At 40.9% G+C, this 25,799-nt stretch overlaps 1 protein-coding gene across 3 annotated transcripts in view; it reads left to right on the plus strand.

Moving 5' to 3' along the window:
- KDM3B (lysine demethylase 3B) overlaps positions 1-25,799 on the plus strand; it is a 58,729-nt gene that overhangs the window by 18,102 nt on the left and 14,828 nt on the right. Inside the window, exons 4-12 of one of the 3 annotated variants that reach the window (XM_060143682.1) lie at positions 749-854; positions 2,434-2,558; positions 4,652-4,726; positions 7,420-8,019; positions 11,714-12,950; positions 14,060-14,261; positions 18,021-18,235; positions 19,008-19,160; positions 24,467-24,574. In XM_060143682.1, coding sequence (XP_059999665.1) covers positions 749-854; positions 2,434-2,558; positions 4,652-4,726; positions 7,420-8,019; positions 11,714-12,950; positions 14,060-14,261; positions 18,021-18,235; positions 19,008-19,160; positions 24,467-24,574 — 2,821 coding nt within the window. The remainder of the gene's footprint in view (positions 1-748; positions 855-2,433; positions 2,559-4,651; positions 4,727-7,419; positions 8,020-11,713; positions 12,951-14,059; positions 14,262-18,020; positions 18,236-19,007; positions 19,161-24,466; positions 24,575-25,799) is intronic. The other 2 variants (XM_060143683.1, XM_060143684.1) reach the window with 2 other exon arrangements.

Raw genomic sequence — 25,799 nt, forward strand, 5'->3', positions numbered from 1 at the left:
CTGATCCGGGAAGATCCCACATGCCGCAGAGCATCTAAGCTCATGTGCCACAAGTACTAAGCCTGCGCTCTAGAGCCTACGAGCCACAACTACTGAAGCCCGCGCGCCTTGATCTGGTGCTCTGCAACAAGAGAAGCCACTGCAATGAGAAGCCCGCACACAGCAACGAAGAGTAGCCCCACTCGCCACAACTAGAGAAATCCCGCGTGCAGCAACGAAGACCCAATGCAGCCAAAAATAAATAAATAAATAAATTTATTAAAAAAGAAAAGAAAACACAAAGGCGAACCACAAACTGGTAGAACCAATAAACGTCGGGAAAATATTTTTTTAAAAAAAAGTTATATGCAGATTTTTGACTGCATGGGGTGGGGAAGCAGTTGGTGTCCCTAACCCCCCCCCACCTTGTTCAATGGGGGTATAATATTTCCTAAACCTAAATGATCCTAGCATCCTTACCTTTTTTGGGGGGGCCCACACCACTTGGCTTGTGGGACTTTTGTTCCCTAACTGGGGATCAAACCTGGGCCCTTAGCAGTGAGAGCTTGGAGTCCTAACCACTGGACCACTAGGGAATTCCCCTAGCATCCTTAACTTTTGTAGAGCATCTTGTGAGACTAGGTTTCTATGGAACATTCTCTGGCAAATGCTGATGTAGAGCTCCTCAGGGGTATAATTTTTCTCTTCTGGTTAGATATTATTGGTACTTACTTCAATATTCCGTTTTTTCTTCTTTTATCTTTATCAGATGGGAACAGATAGCCAAAACCAGATTCTTTTGGAACATGCTGCTCTGAGAGAAACAGTTAATGCTTTGATCAGTGACCAAAAGCTGCAAGAGATATTTAGCCGAGGTAAGAACAGGTGGTCCTCTGTCCCTGAATTCTGAATCAGGTGTATGGTCAGTGTTGAAAGTGATAGAATGGGGGGGACACCATGCAACTCTCAACATTTGTGCTTGTCTTCTTTTTGTGGGTGGTGTCAAGAGTAACTCCAGTTAGCTGGATCTCTAGAATAGATTGGAAAAACAGGATCTCACTCAGACCACTATTTCCTTTTTGTATTACATTTCGTAATATGCAATTTTGTCTTTCTTTTTTTCATTTCTTAAATATTTATTAAGTACTAACCTCGTACTAGACACAGTGTTAAGGTACTGAGGATATAACCATGAACTGGAAAGTCTCTGCCCTTGTTGAGCATTACTGTCTATAAGGTATGCTCTAAAGACTGTTAACAACAACAAATAACAACTTAGAGTGTAAGGTATGTTCATAAAGGAAGGTGTCCACAGACTCATTCACATTAACAGCATGTAAATTTTTAAGAATGAAAACCAAAAAGAATTACTAGCTTTTATTAGCTTTTTCAGTTCACATACAGATTTTGCCCAAGATTCTACGCAGAAGGTAGACTGTTGCCTCATTTATCCTTCCCTTCGTGTTGTACATCTACTCTACGTCCTTTCTGACCCTCGTGATAATCATGCTTTTCAATGAAATAGGATCCTTGGTTCTCTTTTGTCAAACTAAATCTAAATAGGTAAAGGTAAGAAAACTTGCCTCTTTGGGAAAGGAAAGTATCAGGGTAAAATGATGTTTAATAATCAAGGAAAGGTATGGAAGAGGAAAGAATGTGAGGAAAAATAGCAGAGAGAAAAAAATCAAGTGGACAGAATGAGAGGTAGAGATGTTTATGAGTATGTATAGAAAATTTAAGCTTAATTGTAGCTCTGAAAGATAATAATTTAAAATAAGCAGTGATTTAGCTATCTAGTCTCAAATGTATAAGATATGTAGGAGAGAGAAACTGTCCTTCTTGGAGGGCCAGCTGAAATTGCAGGGTAACATTACCTGCTGCTAAAGTAATATCTTTGAAACTCTGTGTTCCTAGGAAGACAGGTGCTATATTTGTTCAGACTATTATTAGTGCAGAGGCTGGAGACCTCATAAATTGAACTCTCCACCTACTGTAATGAAAGTCAGATAGCAAAGTGTAAATGGTTATATATCATTCCTATGGTAACATAACAAAATAGTACATTCAACTTACTGGCCTCCCACTTTTTTAATGTATATATTAGATAGATCTGAGTAGATTTTCACATTACCTATAGTTTTTGATTTGTAAGTTTCTTTTCTCTTCCCTGTATTACTTTCTAGAATTGGAAGATCGAGATAAGGTAGAATCGGAGGCCTGGGACATTCTAAGAAATCTCCAAATAAACAATTTACAAAAGTCTCTGGGAAAAACTATGTTTTGTTTTTAAATTGCTGTGTATGGTAAATCTGAAATTGCTCATTTATTCAACTCCATACAAGAAGATTAAAAGTGCCAAGTATTTACACTATATAATTTTCTTTCTGTTTTTAGAAACAATCATGAAATACAGCTTAGCCAAAAATACTCAATACTGACTAATCTCTCCTTTAGGTCCCTACAGTGTTCAAGGTCACAGGGTCAAAGTATACCAGCCAGAGGGAGAAGAAAGTTGGCTCTGTGGTGTTGTAAGCCATCAAGACTCCATCACCCGTCTTATGGAGGTGTCTGTAACTGAGGTGAGGCTCTGTGTTATTTTGTCTGAGGTCCATCCATCCCCTTACCCAGGGTGGTGTAGGAAAAGGGAGCACTTCATTACATGTAAGAAGACTTGGGTTCCATCTCTGGCTTTGTCACTGTTTTTTTTTTTTTAATTTATTTTTGGCTGCGTTGGGTCTTCGTTGCTGCGCATGGGCTTTCTCTAGTTGCAGTGAGCGGGGGCTACTCTTCGTTGCAGTATGTGAGCTTCTCATTGCCGTGGCTTCTCTCGTTGTGGGGCACGGGCTGTAGGCGTGCAGGCTTCAGTAGTCGTGGCACTCAGGCTCAGTAGTTGTGGATCGCGGGATCTAGAGCGCAGACTCAGTAGCTGTGGCACACGGGCTTACTGGCTCTGTGGCACATGGGATCTTCCCGGACCAGGGATCGAACGTGTGTTCCTTGCATTGGCAGGCGGATTCTTAACCACTGTGCCACCAGGGAAGTCCCCCCTGGTTTTATCACTTATTGATTCTATCACCTTGAGAAAGACTGTTCAACTTTCTTAACCTCAGTGTTCTCATTTGTAAATTAGAGTTAATTAGGTAACCACCCCCTGACCTCACAGCATATGTTTTGGGAACTAAGATAATGTATTTGAAAGTGCTTTGAATTCTATGAAAGGGTATACAAATGTGAAGTGGTATTATCATTATTTTATCATATTCAGAAGGTTTAGTATTTAAAAATCTAATCAGTTAGCATTTGCTTCTATAATACTTATGCCACTCCCCCTTAGATACTGAAAAATGAATTGTTTCTAAAGCAATAAATAGAAAAAAACATAGCATCTAGAGCTACCTGGAGAATTGTCTCTCAAAACAACAAGAATATTTGGGGACTTCCCTGATGGTGCAGTGGTTAAGACTGCTTCCACTGCAGGGGGTGCAGGTTTGATCCCCAGTTGGGGAACTGAGATCCCACGTGCTGTACAGTGCAGCCAAAAACAAAAACAATAGCAGAGTATTTTGAGGCAAACACGTATGTATTTATGATATCTTTGAATTGGTTTCAGACTTGCCCTCAGCAGTCACATGTAATGTAAACATAAATGATTTGTTATTTCTTTATTGAATTTTATTTATTAAATTATTCAATCCTCATTTACAAATTTCAAATGATACACATATATATAAAATAGATATTGAAAGCCATCCCTTCCCCTAGGCAAATGTTACTCCCCACAGTGGTAATCACCATTAACAGTTTGGTGTATATTCCATATGCTTCCAAATATCTTCTGTGTGTGTGTGTGTATGATATTTATATATTGTCCATTTAGGAGATAGCTATATAAATCATACTTTATTAACAAATGGGATCATATGATACATATAGTTCTTTGATTTACCTTTTTTACTTAATTTTAGATTGTCAGCATCTTTGTGTGTAAATATATATAGAAATCTATCAATACTTCGTCCTTTTAAAATAGATGCATACTATTCACTGAATGGATGTATCATAACTAATTTAATTTAAAATTGATGGACGTTTAAATAATTTGTATTATTTTCACTAATACGAATAATGCTGCAGTGAATATCTTTGGGCATATATCATTTTATACTGTTTCACATTATTTATTGGAACAAATTCCTAAGTGTGTAATTGCTAAGTCAAAGAATATGCACATTAAATCTGACGATGTCTGTCAAATTGGCCCCTCCCAAAACCTTTTGTTTTTTAATAGTAGAGTGGTGCTTTTAATGATTACTGGTTCTGAAGGTTTTTTGTTTTTTTAATTTCAGAATAGGAAGGTTTTAGAGATGCAGAATTTGAAATTCATATCCCTAAAAGGGACACTTGGGCATTGAATGAAATTTTTTCATTCATTCGTTTAACAAATATTTGAGTGATTACCATATTCTAGACCTTGTTTCAGATGTTGTTATTCTGGCAGTGAATGAAATAGTAGAGATCCCTGTTCATGGAGCTTTCATTCTAGCAGGGGAGTAGAAACAAATAGAGATAATTACATAGATTAGAAAAATACATAATTATGTCTTTGGTGGACAAGGCATTAAATCTTTTTCTTCCTTTTTTCATATTTTCTTCTATCCCGCTCCTACTGTAGAGTGGTGAGATCAAGTCCGTAGATCCCAGACTGATCCATGTGATGCTGGTGGATAATTCAGCGCCTCAGAGCGAGGTACAGTAATGAACTGAGTCTCTGAGCAGACTCATGAGCTTGCGTTATCTTGTTACATAGACTTCCTTATGTGTGTGTTATCCACGGATACCCTTTGGGTTTCATCTCTGACCACTGTACATTTCTTGCTCTCTCCACGGTCTTGTCCAGTTGAGGGAGGATAATCTCAAGAAAGAGACCTAGTCTGAGCAAACCCTTTTCATCATGGCTATGTTGTCTAGCTGTTTTAAAATCCATGGCCTACTTTTTTCTTACATTTTTTCAGGACAGATATATTTGAAAGATACAGTAGACAAAGCTGTAATAAGCAGTAGAAGTATTCATGAACTACCCAGTAATAAGAAATGGAGGAGAAGCTACATCCTCTTTTTCTTTCCATTAGGTGGTAGTGAGCTCCAAGGAAATCTGAAATTCCATATCCCAAGAAGAGTCAAATCAAACTGGTGTGTAGTTCAGTGCTCAGCACACAGTGGATTACTCCATAATTACTGTGAATCAGGCCAACTCTTGGTTCATTGAGAATTAACATAACCCATAAAAAGATACATTATATATCAGTGCCTGAACCAATCAAGGAATCCTGTATGAGTTTCCTTCAGTAGGACATTGACTTGGACAGCCTTCTGTCCATATATTCCTCATAGTCTTTTCGCACCTGCGTAGTATTGCTCTCTTGGCTACTCCTGCTGAGTATACAGTTCTTCCTCATCTTCTTTATCCAGTCATTTTTGGCTTGATAAAACAAGATTAGGGTAGGAAAAGAAGAATCAGGGTTACATTTAATAGTTCTTTACTACATATTATATTATTACAAATAGGATAAGTCTCTTGACTGTGTTTACGTGGCTGAAAAACACTTGTTATTTTGATGCCATATTGGGTCCCTCTTTTATTTCCTTCTTTATTTCATTCATTCTTTAAGCACCTATTATATGTCAGGTACTGTTTAGCTGCCCAGGTATAGCTAGAGAGTACTGGTCTCAGTGTCCTAGTCTTTCTACTCACATGTGAGTAGCTCACTGTAAGTAGGGCATACATGTAAATTGTTGATCAGGGAGATTGCTCTGAGCCAGGCTCTGTAAGTTGGCCGAATGAGTTAAAGGTGAGATCTGTGGTTTTCAGCAACAGATGTTGATTCTTCCCTTCTCAGCTTTGCCATGATGTGACTATCTTCTTAGCTAGCAAAGTACAATTATTGACAGTTCTGCCAAGTTTTGCAGTAACCCTTCTTAGAGATCCATGGTTACCTCATCTCCTTAAAAGAGTGAGCAAGAAAGAAAGGAGAGATTTCACTGATTGTACTTCCGTACTTCACAGCACTGAAAACTGGGTGATGATGGAGGTTGAAGAAAGGTTTTAAAAGGATCACATGAAAGCAATTCTTTTTTTTTTTTTTGAAAGCAATTCTTAACAAACAAAAACAGTTCTTGAACGAAAGATTTAGAAACTTAGATTAATATTACCAAAAGCATGGGAGAAACAAATAAATCTTGAGCTTTGTTTAAGGTTTGTAGAAGTAAATTAAGGGAGAAAAGACAGAAGTGAAGGCAGCAAAAAAAAAGAAGAAAAAAAAACTAGAACTGGCAAGAAGAAATGTAAAATTTGAAAAAATTTCAGTTATAACAGCTATAATAATGATTACAACAAAGATAGATCTGCACAAAGAATCTATAAGTATTTAAGGGCAGCAAGACTAGAGTAATCAAGTTGGTAAATAATAATGGCCAAATAACTATGTCTCTAGCTTATTGCCACCCCAACGTGTTATCTGAATAAAACTGTGTGAAAGTTAGCTAAATGAAGCTAAAATGAAAACTTGCTTCATGGTGGGATACCAATCTAAGACTGTTCCAGATATAAGTTGCTTGAGAGAATGTTAGCTCTGTCCCAAGCCCCTGTCCTCTTGTCCTTCTCAGGGAAAGAGTTTTTATTCAGAGATAGGAATTGCCCCCTTTTAATTCTGTGTCTTTTAAAGTTGTCTGACCTCTCAAATAAGGCACAAATAAGATTTCATGTGATAGGCTAAAATTACTGGAAGAGCTAAGAGATTTGGTTGTTTGGTTATGGTAGCCTGCCTTTTTAGCTTTTCCCTGTCTAATGCTTTGAAATAAGCTCTGGAGATTGTTTGTGTCTTTATAGTGTCCATAAGAGCAATTCAGACTTGTTTCTGTTGGGCTCACTTTTGCTCTGGTCACGGACTCATGGTTTTCCTATTGTTAAGTTGTCACCAGTTTTTAATGACTTCTGGATAGAAGAGATTTTATTTTTCAATAGTTGAAATGCCAGTTTCTGTCAAACAAGGAGATAAATATAAAAGTAAAGCAGATTTTGTTTTTCATCAAGAGGCAAATAAGTTCCCAGCCTAGCAGTCTATTTTGTAAAAGAAATTCCACAAATTTTTAAAATCCTAAAAAAAGTCCATTTGAGGAAGTAGTGGATTTTATTTAAGGGAAGGTTTGCCAAGTGAGTTAACTTCTTAGTAACCATTATCTTGAATATGTGTGCATAAATTGAATCACAGGAAGATTGGAGCTTTTTAACAAAAGGGGATGTCTTAGAGCTGGCATTGGAATTTGGCAATCTGTACCTGCTTTGATTGTCTGCTTCTAGAGATGGGAAAGAGCTAATGGTTTATGGTTTTCACAGGATGGAAAGTCCCTTGTAATAAATCTTTTTTGAATTTTGTTTTGTAGGGGGGTACGTTAAAAGCAGTAAAATCTTCCAAAGGAAAGAAGAAGAGAGAGAGCATAGAGGGGAAAGATGGCCGGAGGAGGAAAAGTGCTTCGGACTCTGGGTGTGACCCTGCATCAAAGAAATTAAAAGGAGACAGGGGTGAAGTAGACAGTAATGGGAGCGATGGAGGTGAGGCAAGCCGAGGGCCCTGGAAAGGAGGGAATGCCAGTGGAGAGCCAGGGCTGGATCAGAGAGCCAAGCAGCCACCGACTACATTTGTCCCCCAGATTAACCGCAACATTCGCTTTGCCACTTACACCAAAGAAAACGGCAGGACTCTGGTGGTGCAGGATGAACCCATAGGTGGGGACACACCTGTACCTTTCACTCCATATTCTACAGCCACAGGTCAGACACCTTTGGCCCCAGAGGTGGGTGGAGCCGAAAATAAAGAGGCAGGAAAAACACTGGAACAAGTTGGCCAGGGTATGGTGGCTTCAGCAGCTGTGGTCACTACCGCCAGCTCCACCCCAACCACGGTGAGGATCTCAGACACTGGCCTTGCAGCAGGGACTGGGCCGGAAAAACAGAAAGGCAGCTGGTCGCAGGCCCCAGGAGAGGTGAGTTGTTTCAGGGGCAGATTTGCAAGATTTGGGTTCACTCTTTCACCCTACTTTGTTCTTAACACATTAAAAAAGCATCTCAAATGCCACAGGGAAGGAGTATTTCTGAGATGTGCTTAAATTGTATTCTGTGGATAGTCCTTTACTGCTCGTTGGGCAAATGCATATATCTTTAAAACTTTATCAGCTCTTAAAAGTCACCTGAACAATTGGGCTGATCAAAAACTGATTATACAGCCCAATTTAATGAGTTGTTAAAATAGATCTAATGGGGAATCTTTTTAATTCAGCTATCTATTTAGTTCATGTAGTGGTTGAGCCTCAACCAGGCCTATGAGAGGCAAGGTTAATGAATTATAGTGTTGGCAACAGTGAACACTGTAATTAAGGCTATGTGAAAGCTACTATTACCCAAACCCCTGTTTTCAGTTCACCATTTTATATATTTTCCTTTGAGGCTGGGCTGCTTTCTTTGATTCGATATGACCATGGAAGGTTGGTTTTTTCTTTCCCCTAAGTTAATCTTTTAAGTCTTACCTGGAAATTTTGATGGAATTATTTCATCATTTCATATATTTTCCTTTGAGGCTGGGCTGTTTTCTTTGATTTGATATGACCATGGAAGGTTGGTTTTTTTTTTCCCCTAAATTAATCTTGTAAGCCTTACCTGGAAATTTTGATGGAATTAATCACAGTAGTATCTAGTTTACTATGTTCTTTATCTTACATGCATGTATTGTTGCTGAAAAGGAACTTTTGTTAAATACAAGTTAACATCAAGTTGGCTCCCCAGTCAAATTTGAAAGAGTGTCAAAATCAGTTATAGTCTTTTGGTTCTTATTTTGGTCACCAAAGTATGATTTATGATGCTAGTCATATTTTTTTCAAACTGGCTGTTAATTCAAGCTGGAATATGAAATACAAATAAAATACTAATTTTTTTAAAAATTATGTATAGGAAACTACTGTGTGCTAAGTACTGTATATTATAAACAAAGAATTGAAATCCTGCTTGACGGAGCTCACATCCTAAAATGGAATCATTTTATAACAGTGTATAACAGTGCCATATAAAACATGGCATATACATTTCATCTGACTTCTTCCCCTCCCTAGCAAATGCAGTTTGTTAATCTCTAGTGTGCAGGGTTGGGGAGGGAGGTTAAGTGCCCAGGCAGAAGAGAAGGCCTGTAAATGCAAATTTCGCACTCTTCATGTTTTGTTCTCTGTTAGTTTACCAGCATTCCAGCATTACCAGATCCCCAACTAGCTAGTTGGGGATCTTATGTGGATTTCCAGTATGTGTAAGTCATCATATTGCCCAAATTGATTAAAATCAAATCCATGTCAAAGGCAGAGTAGATGTAAATGGGGATTACAAAATAGACCAAATACTACACTCTGCAAGAAGAGATGCACTGAATGCTGTTGTTCTTGGAGTGGCAAAGCTGAATAAATGAAATGTGGATCAAAGGGCATTTTCCAAACGGGTTTGAGAAATTTCTGTGACTGTATCTGTAACTTTGCTAGTGTGTTAGCCTAGGTATTCTCTTGGAATATGATTTAAAAGTACAGAAATGGATGTTTCCATCATGAAATAGGGACACAGCCCTCCAGGAAACTTCTTTCCCTAAAATGTGTGTTAAAATCAGTTTGTCATCACTTTCTTATAAGAAGAGGATTTGAAATTTAATCATTTGAAGAAAATGAAAGACCATCCAAATTATTTTTCATTCATGTGTGTATTTATTTTTAAAGAGTAACTTTAGTAGTGAAACCTGAGATCCTTATGCTTATTCCTTGCAGTCATGCAGGTGTCAAGGCTCCTGGCCAAATTCTGGCAGTGAAACAACAGCATAGCATCAGTGCTGTGTCTGTCTCTTCTCTTTATTTGGAGGAGTTTAAGTCTGGTTGCTGGTTAGTGGGAAGGAAAAGAAGAATGAACTAAGTTTTTGACTGTTAAATGCACTGAAGCAGTCTCTGTAGCAGATGTCAGCCGGAGGCAAGCCACAGGTGGTCTGCCTGGTTCTCATGCCTCTTTGCCACCCCAAAGAAAGTCCTAATGTAGACTCCTCTTGCGTATTTAAAGAAAACCTTAAATATATTGAAACTCCCCCCACCTTTTTTATAAATTTATTTTATTTTTGGCTGCGTTGGGTCTTCGTTGCTGCTCTCTGGCTTTCTTTAGTTGTGGCGAGCAGGGGCTACTCTTTGTTACGGTGCTTGGGCTTCTCATGGCGGTGGCTTCTCTTGTTGCGGATCACGGGCTCTAGGCACGCAGGCTCAGTAGTTGTGGCTCGCGGGCTCCAGAGCGCAGGCTCAGTAGTTGTGGCGCACGGGCTTAGTTGCTCTGCGGCATGTGGGATCTTCCTGGACCAGGGCTCGAACCCGTGTCCCCTGCATTGGCTGGCGGATTCTTAACCACTGCGCCACCAGGGAAGCCCCCCGCCTTTTTTTAACAACACCCTTTCATTTATCTGGCATAAATTTTTTTTAATTATGGTAAAGTAACACATAACATAAAATTTACCACTCACACCATTTGAAGTATACAGTACTGTGGCATTATACATTCACAGTGTTATGCAACCATCACCACTATCTAGTTAAAGAAATTTTCTTCTCCCCAAAAAGAAACTCCATATCCATTAAGCAGTCATGGAATAATTTTTATTTCCAAGTATTACATAAGTGCTCGTACCTACCTGTGGATATTTCTCTGTATTACGCATATATGGGTGTGTAATATACCATATGAAAGTGATTCTAACCCTTCTTTATGTATACTTTATTTATACATAAATATCTTTATTTATACTTTATGTATACTTTATGTATTCTTTATTCAAATGCAGAAGTTAGCATTTTTAAGGTATCAAAAAAAAGAAAGTGTTTTTTCATTCTCCAATTTGTTATGCTGAATGCTTTTATTTGGTGGGTGTATCAGTGTCTACAGTTTTCCACTTTAGAGACTTGTTAGATCCTAATGATAACAGAAGGGTTCAGTAACTGGTGTGCCTTCTTTAATTTAGCACCTTTAGGTCTAACTTTAATTGAAACAGATAATTCAACTTTTAGGTTGACTTAGACCCATAAATAAAAATAAATGGCCAAATTCCAAAAGGGTCCATCTTGGTGAGTTTCAGACTAATAAAGAAAATACTTTTCCTTAATGTACAGTGAGCTTGCCATAGGGCTGAAGTCACTTTTGTAAGATGGGCAATTTGCAATGGCTTAAATAAACTGAAACTTTAACCATAGCCCCTAAGGTCTTTGAGATAGATTAATATTACAGGGTCACTAGTAATATTTCACTATATTTCAGAGTAAAAGCTGATGTCCATTGGGGAGCCCTTTTCTTCAGTTCCCGGTGGAGTCTTCATTTCTAAATAGATACTTAGAAGCCTACACAGCCTCCAAGTGCTCTGACAACCAGTTGGCTAACAACCAAGGGAATGGCAGGATATCATTCATCCTGCCATCTCTAGCTTACCTTGCTAAAGATCCCCCTGTGCTGTCTGTGGCAGTTTTCTTCCCTGGTGAAATATAGGTATAAGAACAGTTTTCCTGGAATTGTAGGAGAGAAAAGTTGATTGACCCACCGGAAATGTTGGCCTAGGTCCAAGAAGATGTCTTAAGGTTGTCAAGAGAAGCCAGCATCACTAACTCAGGCTATCTTCTCTCTTTTCAGAATTCAAGAAATTCTGTTCTGGCCTCTTCTGGATTTGGAGCATCTCTCCCGAGTTCATCACAAGCTTTGACTTTTGGAAGTGGAAGGAGCCAGTCCAATGGGGTTCTAGCTACAGAGAACAAACCTTTGGGCTTCTCTTTTGGCTGTAGCTCTGCACCAGAGTCTCAGAAAGACTCTGATCTCTCCAAAAACTTGTTTTTTCAATGCATGTCCCAAACTTTACCCACCAGTAACTACTTCACTACTGTTTCAGAGAGTTTGGCTGATGATTCCTCCAGTCGAGACTCATTCAAACAAAGCCTTGAGAGCCTATGTAAAGGAAGATCCGCTCTTGGAGCAGACACTAAATCAGGCTCTAAGGCTGGAAGCTCTGTGGATCGGAAAGTGCCTGCAGAGTCCATGCCCACCCTCACGCCAGCCTTCCCACGGAGCCTCCTAAATGCCCGCACCCCAGACAGTCATGAAAATCTATTTTTACAGCCCCCTAAACTGTCCCGAGAAGAGCCTCCTAACCCTTTCTTGGCATTTGTGGAGAAAGTTGAACATAGCCCTTTCAGCAGCTTTGCATCTCAGGCATCAGGTAGCTCTTCCTCTGCTACCACTGTCACCTCCAAGGCAGCACCCAGCTGGCCCGAGTCTCACTCCTCTACAGATTCAGCATCTTTAGCAAAGAAGAAAACCCTTTTCATCACAACTGACTCCTCCAAACTGGTGTCTGGTGTTCTGGGCTCAGCTCTTACCACTGGGGGGCCAAGCCTCTCTGCCATGGGGAATGGCCGGTCCAGTTCACCCACCAGCAGCCTCACCCAGCCCATTGAGATGCCTACTCTATCCTCTAGCCCCACAGAGGAGAGACCAACTGTGGGGCCTGGGCAGCAGGACAATCCTCTCCTTAAAACCTTTAGTAACGTCTTTGGCAGACACTCAGGCAGCTTTCTGTCCTCCCCAGCAGATTTTTCACAGGAGAACAAAGCTCCTTTTGAAGCTGTGAAAAGGTTCTCACTGGATGAGCGAAGCTTGGCTTGCAGACAAGACTCGGACTCGAGTACCAATAGCGACCTGTCAGATTTGAGCGACTCTGAGGAGCAGCTGCAAGCCAAGACCGGCCTAAAGGGGATTCCGGAGCACCTGATGGGGAAGCTGGGCCCCAATGGGGAGCGCAGTGCTGAGCTGCTGCTGGGAAAAGGCAAAGGGAAGCAGGCCCCCAAAGGCCGGCCTCGGACTGCCCCCTTGAAAGGTGATCCTGCTGGGCTTATACATGGGCTTGGCTCTGGCACTAGCTTTAAATGCTTGTTGTGCTCTTGGGCAGCAGAGGCCCTCTCTTTGATGGAAAGTTCTATAATCTCATAGAATTACATAGTCAAAAGGGCACAGTAGGGGCCCCTCATCAGACCTTCTGGTTCAGGGCAGGATTGATCTATACCAGTACTATAAGAGGGGTATGTGTCCTGTGTAATGATAATCCCAAAAAGTCTTGATAGTCTGTTATTTTTGGTCAGGAACTCTTTTCTTGTGTATTTCTCTTGCCTTTGGCCCTTCCTCTTTTATTTACTTAGGCAAGTTACTCAGTACTAGTCTTCATTCTCACATCGCAGCCTTTTTTTTTTTTTTTTTTTGTGGTACGCGGGCCTCTCACTCTTGTGGCCCTCTCGCGTTGCGGACCACAGGCTCCGGACACGCAGGCTCAGCGGCCCATGGCTCACGGGCCCAGCCGCTCCGCGGCATGTGGGATCTTCCCGGACCGGGGCACAAACCCGTGTCCCCTGCATCAGCAGGTGGACTCTCAACCACTGCGCCACCAGGGAAGCCCTACATCGCAGCCTTTAGTAGAGTTGATGAAGCAAAGCGAACCACTCCTCAGTTTGCTCCTCTCTGTTACATATATATGGTTTTACAAAAGCCATTAACTCCTATGGAGTGAGGTTATGGTCCAAAATTGTATAAGGGCAAGTGTCTAAGAGAAAGTCTGATGGTAAAAGTCGCCATTCTTGTTAGGATTTGGTATCCCATGGGAACCCCAAGAGTTCTTGATTAGTAGAACAGTCATATCCTGAGGGGCTAGTGGCAAGAGGCTTCTGCTGTCTTGAGTTTTCCTCACCCATGCTCAGAGTTGTTTTGTTGTCATGGGGTACTTCCCACAAATTCTCCATGGTCTTTAACTCCTAGTTGAAGCCTTTGTTCCCTGTGCTCCTTTTCTGTCAAGGATAGACCTGATGGGCTCATGCCCATTCAGTGCAAGGAGGAGTGACTCAGGTCAGGACAAGTGACTGTTCCCAGGAGGATTATGTTATTGAGTCTCATTTAAACCTTTCATGACCAACCATTTCTCCCCCTCCCTTGCCACAGTTGGCCAGTCAGTGCTGAAAGATGTGAGCAAAGTGAAGAAGCTGAAGCAGTCCGGAGAGCCCTTCCTGCAGGATGGGTCGTGCATCAATGTAGCCCCTCATCTGCACAAGTGTCGTGAGTGCCGCCTGGAGCGGTATCGGAAGTTTAAGGAACAAGAGCAAGATGATTCCACTGTGGCTTGCCGGTTCTTTCACTTCCGGAGGTACCCAGACTCCTCTCTTCATCTCCTTCCCAGTTTCGTTAGTGACACTTAACTTCCACTCTTTCTCTGAATCGGTAAACATATCTCACCATCTTTTTACTGTTTTCCTAAATTGCATTGCTCTTAGAGTCTGTGCTAAGGTTCTGCCATCCCATTAGTGGCCACTTAGTTATTTGGATTGTGAAATGATATGTGACTTTGTCCTTAGAGAACTGAAATTGAACAATCTTACCTGCTGCCCCCTGAGCTGTGTTGAGTTATTCCTAACTTGGGTTGCATTTGAAACCAGTGGTGTGAGCAGAAGGATGCCATTTTGTGTCATAGATCTGCCTGACCACTTATTCCTCTTTAGTGCTAGAGTAACTGGAGTCCGCTACGGAGAAGGGGAAGTAAGATTAGGAGATAATGTGAAATAGAGATAACTGTTGAAATCCTAGGAATATCCCTTGCTTTTACCAAACAACAGCTATTTAGTCACTTTTCTTCTGCTTGATAAACTTAGAAGAGGAATTTCTTCTAAGCAATCATTCAAGTGTCCTTAGTTTTTTAAATAAAGAAATCCAGGTGGTTTATCCATGTGGCATGGATTCACTTATTCAGCAAATATTTATTGAGCACTTAATGTGTGCCAGCCATTGTTGTGGGCATTGAGGATTAAACAGTACATAAAACCATCAAATTCCTGCCCTCAGGAGGCTTGTTGGGGACGCAGAGAGTAAATAAGAAAAAAAAAGGTTAAATATATAGTATGTCAGTCTGTAATAACTGTGAGGAAGAAAAAGGAGGGAAAGAGGATTGAAGTGTGGGGAGGCTAGAGAGTCTACAGTTTATTTATTTATTTTTATATCTTTTTTTTTTGCGGTACGCGGGCCTCTCACTCTTGTGGCCCTCTCCCGTTGCGGACCACAGGCTCCGGACACGCAGGCTCAGCGGCCATGGCTCATGGGCCCAGCCGCTCCACGGCATGTGGGATCCTCCCGGACCGGGGCACAAACTCGTGTCCCCTGCATCGGCAGGCGGACTCTCAACCACTGTGCCACCAGGGAAGCCCTATTTTTATATCTTTATTGGAGGAAGCTACAGTTAAATAGGATGGCTTGATGGGGGAATTCCCTGGTGGTCCAGTGGTTAGGACTCCTCGCTTCCACTGCAGGGAGCACAGGTTCGATACCTGGTTGGGGAACTAAGATCCCACATGCCATGTGGCAAGGCCAAAAAAAAAAAAGGATAACTTGAGAAAGTGAGTTTTGAGTAAAGACCTGAAGGAGGTGAGGGGAGTGAGCCACGCATTTTTCTGGGAGACGAGTATTCGAGATAGAGGGCACAGCAACAGCAACTGTCTTGAGACTGGAATATTTCTAATGTGTTCATGGAGCTAGGGTGGGTAAAAGAGGGTAAGCAAGGGGGGGAAAAGAGTGAAGTCAAAGAGTTAATGATAGGTCCAGATTGTAAAGGGCTACTCTTAAGGGCCCTGGCTTTTATGCTGAAGAAGCAGTTGTTGGAGATTTTGAGCTGATGAGTAACACTGATGAATGTTTTAAAGGATCACTGTGACTACCTTCTTGAGAGTAGATTATATTGAGGCAAAAGCAGGGAGAAATTAGGAGAATATTGGAATTACCCAGGTGAGAAATGATGGTGGCTTAGTGTAGGGAGGTATTAATAGAGGTGATGAGAAGTGGTTAAATTAAGGATATATTTTGAAGGTAGAGCCACATGATTTTCTGATGGATTGCATGTGGGTTATGAAAGAAGAGTCAAAGATGATTTTATGGCTTCTGGCCTGAAAACTGGAAGAATGGAATTGCCATTTGCTGGTAAGGTGATTTCTTAGGGAAAAGTGGGTTTGAGGAGGAAAATGGGGAGTTTTAATTAGTTGATTTATTTTTATTTTTTTATTTTGGGTTGTGTTGGGTCTTTGTTGCGGTGTGCGGGCTTCTCATTGTGGTGGCTTCTCTTGTTGTGGAGCATGGGCTCTAGGTGCATGGGCTTCAGTAGTTGCAGCACGTGGCTTCAGTAGTTGTGGTGCGTGGGCTCAGTAGTTGTGTCTCACAGGCTTAGTTGTTCCGCGGTATGTGGGGTCTGCCTGGACCAGGGATCGAACCGATGTCCCCTGTATTGGCAGGAGGATTCTTAACCACTGCGCCACCAAGGAAGTGCAGGAGTTTTAATTTAGATATGTTAAATTAGAGATTCCTATTAGATTTCCAAGTAGAGATGTTGAAAGGGCAGCTGGGGAATTCCCTGGTGGTCCCATGGTTAGGACTCTGCCTTCTCATTACCAAGGGCCCGGATTCAATCCCTGGTCAAGGAATTAAGATCCCACAGCTGCATGGTGCGCCCAAAAAGAAAAAAAAAGAAGAAAGAAAGAGCAGCTGGATATACAACTCCAGAGTTGAGGGAAGAAGTCCAAGCTGGAGATAAAAACGTGGATGTTACTGGGTATTTAAAGCTGTGAGTCTAACTGAGATCACTTAAGGAGTCAAAGTCTAGGCAGAGAAAAGAAGTAGTCCAAGGACTGAGTTCTGAAGCTCTCCAGCATTTAGAGATGGGAAAGATGAAGAGGAACTAGTAAAGGAGGCTGAGAAAGAACAGCCAGTGAGGTATCCTGGCAGACAACTGAAGAAAGTATTTCCGGGAAGGAATTATGAACTCTGGCAAATGTTGGTGATTGGGTGGGGTCAGTTAAGGACTGAAAATGACCATTGGATTTAACAAGGGGGAATGACCTTGTCAAAAACAGTTTTGGGGGCTTCCCTGGTGGCGCAGTGGTTGAGAGTCCGCCTGCCGATGCAGGGGACACGGGTTCGTGCCCTGGTCCGGGAAGATCCCACATGCCGTGGAGTGGCTGGGCCTGTGAGCCATGGCCGCTGAGCCTGCGCGTCCGGAGCCTGTGCTCCGCAACGGGAGAGGCCACAACAGTGAGAGGCCCGCGTACCGCAAAAAAAAAAAAAAAAAAAAGGAAACTGCTCTTACAAACATAAATGGAGGAGGTGGGTGTGGGATCAAGGGGATTTTTGAGATAGCATGTTCAAATACTGACAAGTATGATTCAGTAGAGAGGAAAATAGATGATGTGGAAGAGAGAATTAGTGGAGGGATGCCTATGCAAGAGGATAGGATGTAGAACATTGGTGGAGAGGTTGGTCTTCACTGGTACCTAGTTCATCCATAGTAGCAGAAGATGAAATGGAGTACATGGGGCCAGTGACAAGAACGTGTGGTAGCGTGGTGGTGGGAGCTTGTGGGAATTCTCTTCTGGCTCCTTGCGGAATTTTTTCAGTGAAATACTTAGCAAGGTCCTTGTGGGGAAAGTAATACCGGAGGTTTAAAAAGGAAGGAGAAGATATTAAATAGGCATCTAGGAGAGGGAGCACGCTAGGAAACTGTATTGTGGCTGCCAGGCAATATTAAGGGTTCACGTGAGTAGACATGAATTTCAAGTGTGACAGTGAGCATAGCTCTGTATTTTTCTCTGGTCAGATTCAGTGCTGTGGGTGCTGGTGTGGAACAGGTGGTTGGAGAAACTGGTGGACATTTCTGGGGACAGCTTTTTAAAGAACCCAGACCTACTAGGTGTGAACAAGCCTTCCTATTAGTGCATACTGTGTTGGTCTAATACAGTGAAATTTCTGAACTCAGTCTGATTCCTGTTATGTGTCATTTAATTTCTTTTAGGTCCTAGGATTTTAAGTGTGTGTTGGTTTGCATGGTTGCTGCTATTTACTATGTATTTGACTGTGTACCTTCCTGTCTCAGGTTGATCTTCACTCGAAAGGGGGTACTCCGAGTGGAGGGGTTTCTGAGTCCCCAGCAAAGTGACCCTGATGCCATGAACCTGTGGATTCCCTCTTCCTCCCTAGCAGAAGGAATAGACCTCGAAACCTCAAAATACATTCTTGCCAACGTTGGAGACCAGTTCTGCCAGCTTGTGATGTCTGAGAAGGAGGCCATGATGATGGTGGAGCCACACCGTAAGGCACCCTCTTGCTTGTCTTCCAGTCAGTTCTAGTTGGAAACTCATTTTCTTTTGCTTAAAGGGAGGTGTGGAAGGAGTGGCAGGTGGCATTTTCTATGGATGAATTAAGGCCGATAAAACTTCTCTTTGTAGTAAACTAAATAGCTGAAGCCACACCTGTATCCAACAGTCCTCATTCTTTTAGTCTTTGGCAGTTAAAAAACTAAAAATTCCTTCCCTGTTTGTCTTTCATTGTTGTAGCACAGTTGTCATAATTTGCATTTTGATCCCTGTTTGGGTTTGATTCACGCCGAATATTTTCAGTTTGCTTTGAACTAATTTGTGTTAGTAAGTGATACTTGATGGTTTGTGAATAGATGAAGTGCTACTGGTTGTTGTGTTTCATACCTAGAACCCACATTTTTCAGACATTTATGATATTTCCATGTCTATGAGATACTGTACCCTATTTCTAGACCAAGGAATATTATACTATGAAATTATGCCCTACACTTTAAGAAAAGAATCCTCTTGTTTCAAAATTCCCCAAATTGAAAATTTTATAGTATCTTAAATGACAACACGTGGCATTCATTCTCATTGACACTTGTTCAGAAATATTAGAAATTCCATGTATTTTGTTTCTCTTACAATTATAGAAATACAGACTTCATGAACCTTTGAGTTTAATTGCTAGACAAAACACTTGAGTAGAAATCAGTGGGTCTGGGATCTTTTGCTGTTGCTCAGGATGGTCAGTGCCAACAGTATTCCTCTTTTTCCACCAGAGAAAGTGGCATGGAAGCGAGCAGTGCGTGGTGTACGGGAGATGTGTGATGTATGTGAAACAACTCTCTTCAACATCCACTGGGTTTGTCGCAAATGCGGATTTGGGGTCTGCCTTGACTGTTACAGGCTCAGGAAAAGCCGACCACGCAGTGGTGAGCAAATGTTGTCCTGTGTAGTTCTAAAGGTAAACTGTCAGTGGAGGTGTGGACTTGGAAATTGAAGCAGAAATGGGTTTGCGCCTCCTCTTTAGCTGTTTAGCTTCATTTATGTTTTGTCACATTGTGAGGTCTTAAAATTGCCAACACTCCAGCCTGACTGGGAAGGTTAAAACAAGCCAAGAGTAAATCTTTGTCTTCCCTGGTTTTGTTTTTTTAATAACATCTTTTTTTGAGATATAATTCATATGCTGTAAAATTCACCCTTTTAAAGTGTACAGTTCAAAGGTTTTTAGTATCTTCTCAAGGTTATATAATCATCACCATAGTATAGTATATTCTCAAGGTTATATAGTAATTTCATTTTCACTGCTCCAAAAAGAAACTTCACACCCATTAGCTGTCACTCCCCATTCCTCCCCCTCCTTAGACCTTGGTAACCACTAATCTACATACTGTCTATATAGATTTGCCTATTCTATGCATGTCATATAAATGGAATCATACAATATTTGGCCTTCTGTGACTGGCCTCTTTCACTTAGCATACTGTTTCAAAGTTTCATCCATGTTATAGCACCTAATTCATTCCTTTGTATTGCCAGGTAATATTCCATTGTGTGATATACTACATTTTCTTCATCCATTCATCAGTCGATGGACATGTAGGTTGTTTCTACTTTGGGCTGTTATGAATAATGCCACTAGGAACATTTGTGTACAAGTTTTTGTGTGAACATATGTTTTCATTTTTTTTGAGGATATACCTAGCAGTGGAACTGATGGGGCATATGGCAGTTCTATTTTTAACCCTTTCAGAAACTGCCAAACTGTATTCCAAAGTAGCTGCACCATTTTATAATTCCACCAGCAATGTATGAGGATTTCAGTTTTTCCACATCCTTGTCAACACTTGTTATTAAATGTCTTTAATTGTAGCCATCATAGTGGCTATGAAGTAGTATATCATTGTGTGTGTGTGTGTGTGTTTTTAATAAATTTATTTATTTATTTATTTATTTATGGCGCATTGGGTCTTCATTGCTGCACACGGGCTTTCTCTAGTTGCGGCGAGTGGGGGCTACTCTTTGTTGTGGTGCGCGGGCTTCTCATTGTGGTCGCTTCTCTTGTTGCGGATCATGGGCTCTAGGCGCGCAGGCTTCAGTAGTTGTGGAGCGTGGGCTTCAGTAGTTATGGCTTGCGGGCTCTGGAGCACAGGCTCAGTAGTTGCAGCGCACAGGCTTAGTTGCTCCATGGCATGTGGGATCTTCCTGGACCAGGGCTCGAACCCATGTCCCCTGCATTGGCAGGTAGATTCTTAACCACTGCACCACCAGGGAAGTCCCTCACAGTATGGTTTTGACTTGCATTTCCCAGATAACTACTGATGTTGAGCATCTTTTCATATGCTTATTGGCCCTATGTTTATCTTCTTTGGAAAAATGTCTATTCAAATCCTTTGCTTCACTTTGTTTTTGCTTTACCTTATTGCCCACCACTTCCTCATTCTTCCCTCTTCTAAGATACAGTGTAACCATTGTAACGGTGGTTTTAGAGCTTAGGCTACTGGGATCTGAATCCTACTTGCACACATTATTATACCAACCATGGTATCTTGGGTTAGCTACTTAAACCCTCAGAACCTCAGTTTCCTTGTCTATAAAACAAAGATAATATGAGTATGTCCCCCACAGCATTGTTTTGAGGATTAAATGAGATGATGTATGTAAAGTGGTTAACACAGGGCCTGACATCCACTAGGTTCTACATATTAATGGAGCTAAGATTTTCCATTTTCGCCCATGAAAGATAAACTTCTGCACAAATTGCCCTCCTGCCATAAACAACAAGGAAACCAGACAAAATATATGAAACCACAATTTCAGATATTAGAGAGCAGGCAGTTTGAGTCTGTGTTCCCTAAGAAAAGGGAAGAAACAAGGTGAATCTTACAGTTGTCCCAGTTTACTGCTTGGAGGCAGTTTCCATCCTGTACCACAGGGAAAGGCAACTAAAATAGAGTTTGGCAATCTCATCAGTTGAGACAGAGATCAGAATCTGCAAAGAGTAAGGTAGTGTACTAAAGAGGTTACAACTACACAGAGAGAACACCAGAGATCTGTGGAGAAATCGTCTAAATTTTTTTTGTCTTATAGTGATCTGCACATGCATAAGGTGAAACTTTCCTCAAGGCAATCAACTGAGTAGTATACAGAACTGACAGTTTGTATTCCCACCAGCCAGAGTGGAGAGACACTGGATAGAGTTCAAAAGAGTCACACCCTTAGTAGTAAGACTAATGTTGTCCCAGAATACAGGCTGCTCTGGAGCTGCCATAATGAAGTGTAAAGCAAGCCTTGGAAGGATCAAATTCATCTACAAGTTACTTGTAGATGTAACTTGTTACATGCCACACTAGTGTTACTTGCCACACTAAAAAACCAAACATTCTTTAAAGGATTACAACAAAATCCAGTACTCTGAACATAATACTCACAAAGCTCTGCATTCAGTGAAGAATGGTCAGGTATACAGAAAAGCAGAATAATATGACCAATAATCTGGAAAAAAGAAAAAAAAAACGATCTGTAGAACAAATCCAGAAATGACAGTAGTGATGAAATTATTGTACAAGGACCTAAAACAGCTATTATAAAACTTTTAAATATGCTTGGACATAAAGGAAAACACAATGAGAAAAACAGAAGACCTGTAAAAGACCCAAATGAAACTTCTTGAGATGAAAAATATCTCCCCCCCAAAAATACACTAGGTGGCAGATTAGATACTGCAGAAGAAACAGTGAGCTTGAAGACAGCAATAGAAACTATAAAAACTAAGCACAGAGAGAAGAAAGAAATTTATAAGTTGAAGAGTGGCTTGTTGAACTACAGGATATATTGGGCAGTCTCCAAAACTTATAAATGGAGTTCCAGAAAGAGGGCAGGAGGGCAGAGACAGAAAAAATATTTGAACAAATAAAGCCAAAAATTTTCCAAATTTGATGAAAAAGCTATAACACCACAAATCCAACAATAATCCTCAAACAGAAAATACGTTAAGAAAACCACACCGGGGCTTCCCTGGTGGCGCAGTGGTTGAGAGTCCGCCTGCCGATGCAGGGGACGTGGGTTCGTGCCCCGTTCCGGGAGGATCCCACATGCCGCGGAGCGACTGGGCCCGTGAGCCATGGCCGCTGAGCCGGCGCGAACGGAGCGTGTGCTCCGCAACGGGAGAGGGGCCCGCGGACCACAAAAAAATAAAAAATAAATGGAGAGATGTACTGTATTCACGGATAGAAGATTGAATATTAAGATGTCAGTTCTTCCAAATTGATCTATAATTAAGTGCAATTCCAATGAAAATCCCAATAGGCCTTTTTGTAGAAATTGACAAGTTGTTTCTAAAATTTATATGAAATACAAATTACCTAGAATAACCAAAATTTTGAAAAAGAAGAATGAAGTTGGAGGATTTATACTGTTTCATTTTAAGACTTTGTATAAAGCTACAGTAATCAAGACACTATGGTTAGCACAACAGAACAGAGTCTAGAAGTAAACCCACTCATATACATTCAACTGATTAGCTGCAAAGGTGCCAAGCTAATTGAATGGGAAAAGATAGTCCTTTCACAAATGGTACTTAAATAACTGTATATACATATTCAAATAATCAAATGAACTATTTTTATTCACATTATATACAAAAAATGAACTCTAATAAATCATAGACCCAAACATAAAAGTTAAAACTCTAAAACCTCTAGGAAAAAAATAGAAGACCTTTGTGTCCTTGGGTTAGATAAATATTTCTTAGCTAAGACACAAAAAAACAAAAGAAACATTAATATCAAATTTGAAAACTGCTCTTCGAAAGACATTAAGTAAATGAAAAGGCAAGCCACATAGTGGGAGAAAAGATTTGCTGATCACATATTTGCTAAAGAACTTGCATCCATAATAAAGACCTCTTAAAATTCAATAACAAGAAGACAAAAAACCCAGTTGTTTTTTTTTTAATTTTTAAATTTATTTATTTTTGGCTGAGTTGGGTCTTTGTTGCTGCTCTCAGGCTTTCTCTAGCTGCGGAGAGCGGGGGCTACTCTTCGTTGCGGTGCACGGGCTTCTCATTGCGGTGGCTTCTCTTGTTGCGGAGCACAGGCTCTAGGTATGTGGGCTTCAGTAGCTGTGGCACGCGGGCTCAGTAGTTGTGGTGCATGGGCTTAGTTGCTCTGCAGCATGTGGGATCTTCCTGGACCAGGGCTCAAACTCGTGTCCCCTGCGTTGGCAGGTGGATTCTTAACCACTGTGCCACCAGGGAAGTCCCCACCAAAACCCAGTTTTTAAATGGGCAAAATATTTGAACAGGTACTTCATCAAAGAAGATAGATCAATGGAAAATAAACACATGGGAAAAAGCTATCATTACTTACTAGGGAAATACAAATTAAAACCATAATGAGAAACCACCAACCCCACTAGGATGGCTAAAATTTTTAAAACTGAGAGTACAAAAGTGCTGTCAAGGATATGGAGCAACTAAAACTTATTAAACATGGCTGATAGTAATGCAATTTGGTACCATCACTTTGGAAAACAGTATAGCCATTTCTTTATAAATTTAGACATAAACTAGCATTCCACTTCTAGGTATTTCCAAGAGAAATGAAAATATGTCCACACAAAGGCTTGTACTTGAATGTTTGTAGCACTTTATTCATAATAGCCAATAATGGGAAACAATCCAACTATTTACCAGCTGATAAGTAGGTAAACACAATAAGGTACATCCATACTATGGAACAGCACTCAGACATAAAAAGATATGAATTACTGATAAATGCAACAATATGGATGAATCTGAAAATCACTGCTAAATGAAAGAAGCCCAACACAAATGACAAATGACATACCATATGTTTCCAGTGATATGAAATTCTAGAAGAAGCAAAATTTTAGTGTTAGAAAGTTGGTTGTTGGTGGCCAGGGGTTGAGGAAACGGTATTGACTGTAAAGTGCTGAAGGGAACTTTATGAAGGGATAGAAAAGTTCCAAATCCTGAATGTAGTACTGTTTCTACAACTATATACATTTGTCTAAATTCATTGAAGTGTACACTTTAAATTGTTGAATTAATTTTATGTAAATTATAACTCAGTGTAGCAGTATTTTTTAAAGTTAGCTGTTATCTTCTTTGACCCATGAAAAAATTGGCCTGTAAAGTCTGAAACTCTGACTTACTGAGAGAGATACATCTTGTGACCCTCATAAAATAAGTAAAGTCATTTTGTTTCTGTTTCAGAGACAGAAGAGATAGGTGATGAAGAGGTTTTCTCCTGGTTGAAGTGTGCAAAGGGGCAGTCCCATGAACCAGAGAATCTCATGCCCACACAGATCATCCCTGGCACAGGTAAAGGAATTCCTTTTTTAGATTTGGTGGGGGAAAAAAGATGTTTTTAATTGAGCTGTAATTTACACACCATAATATTTGGTAAAATGGTTTATCTCAGCTTGACTCTTTTTAAGCCTCACTAGATTTCCCTGAGAATTTGAATCTTCAGAAATGTTAGATTGTATGCAGCCACTGCACCCACTTCGCCTCACCTTTCTGGGTGGAGGGGTTGGTTGCTTTTCACATGTCATTTTACATTCCTATGGTCGGCAGGACCAGAATAGCAAAAGTCAGTCTGGGAATTCCCTGGTGGTCCAGTGGTTAAGACGCTGTGCTCTCACTGCTGAGGGCCCGGGTTTAGTCCCTGGTCGGGAAACTAAGATCTCATAAGCCGTGTGGCCCAGCAAAAAAAAAAAAGAAAGAAAGAAAAAGCCAGTCCCCTGGCTTCCAGAAAGACCTTTGGTTCTAGGTTTATAAAAATCCAGCTGAAGCTAATCAAAGCTCTTGAATCCATGAAGAAGGCAGCTTAACAGTAGGAATGAATGGTCTTGTGGCAGCTTACTTCATTGATTCCTCCAGATAGACTGTTTCCAGCTTCCACAGTTCCATTAACATACACACACTGAAGTTGGTGAATCCTCTGCCTATATTCTTCTCCACTTTGGGGAGCCATCCCCTGGATCTTTATAACCCAGTGCATCTGAACAGAAGAGCTCCCTGAGTGCAGTGGTCAGAGGCCTGCTCCCTGCTGATCTAAGCATTGGTTAAATGTTTGTGTAAAGTTTACATTGGTCTATTTTTTTTTTTAGGTATAACTTACAGTAAATCTCAAGTATACAATTCAAAATGTTTACATACGCTTGAACAACAGGGAATCTACCCCTAGAGTTTCTGCTAAAGGACACCTTGTTAACGTTTACTAGAGGAGGGAGGGAGTGTAGCTTAGTGGTTAAGCGTGCACAGAACTTTAGTGCTAGATAGACATGGGTTAAAGTCTCGGTACTTTCATTTACCAACTTTATGTACTTAAGCAAATAACCTAACTTCTCTGAGTCTCAGTTTCATCATCAAAAATTGAGGGTACTGGGCTTCCCTGGTGGCGCAGTGGTTAAGAATCCGCCTGCCAATGCAGGGGACAAGAGTTCAAGCCCTGGTCCGGGAAGATCCCACATGCCGTGGAGCAACTAAACCCATGCGCCACAACTACTGAGCCTGTACTCTAGAGCCCGCGAGCCACAACTAC

Source organism: Lagenorhynchus albirostris, chromosome 3, assembly GCF_949774975.1.
Source record: "Lagenorhynchus albirostris chromosome 3, mLagAlb1.1, whole genome shotgun sequence".
Classification (NCBI taxonomy): Eukaryota; Metazoa; Chordata; class Mammalia; order Artiodactyla; family Delphinidae; genus Lagenorhynchus; species Lagenorhynchus albirostris.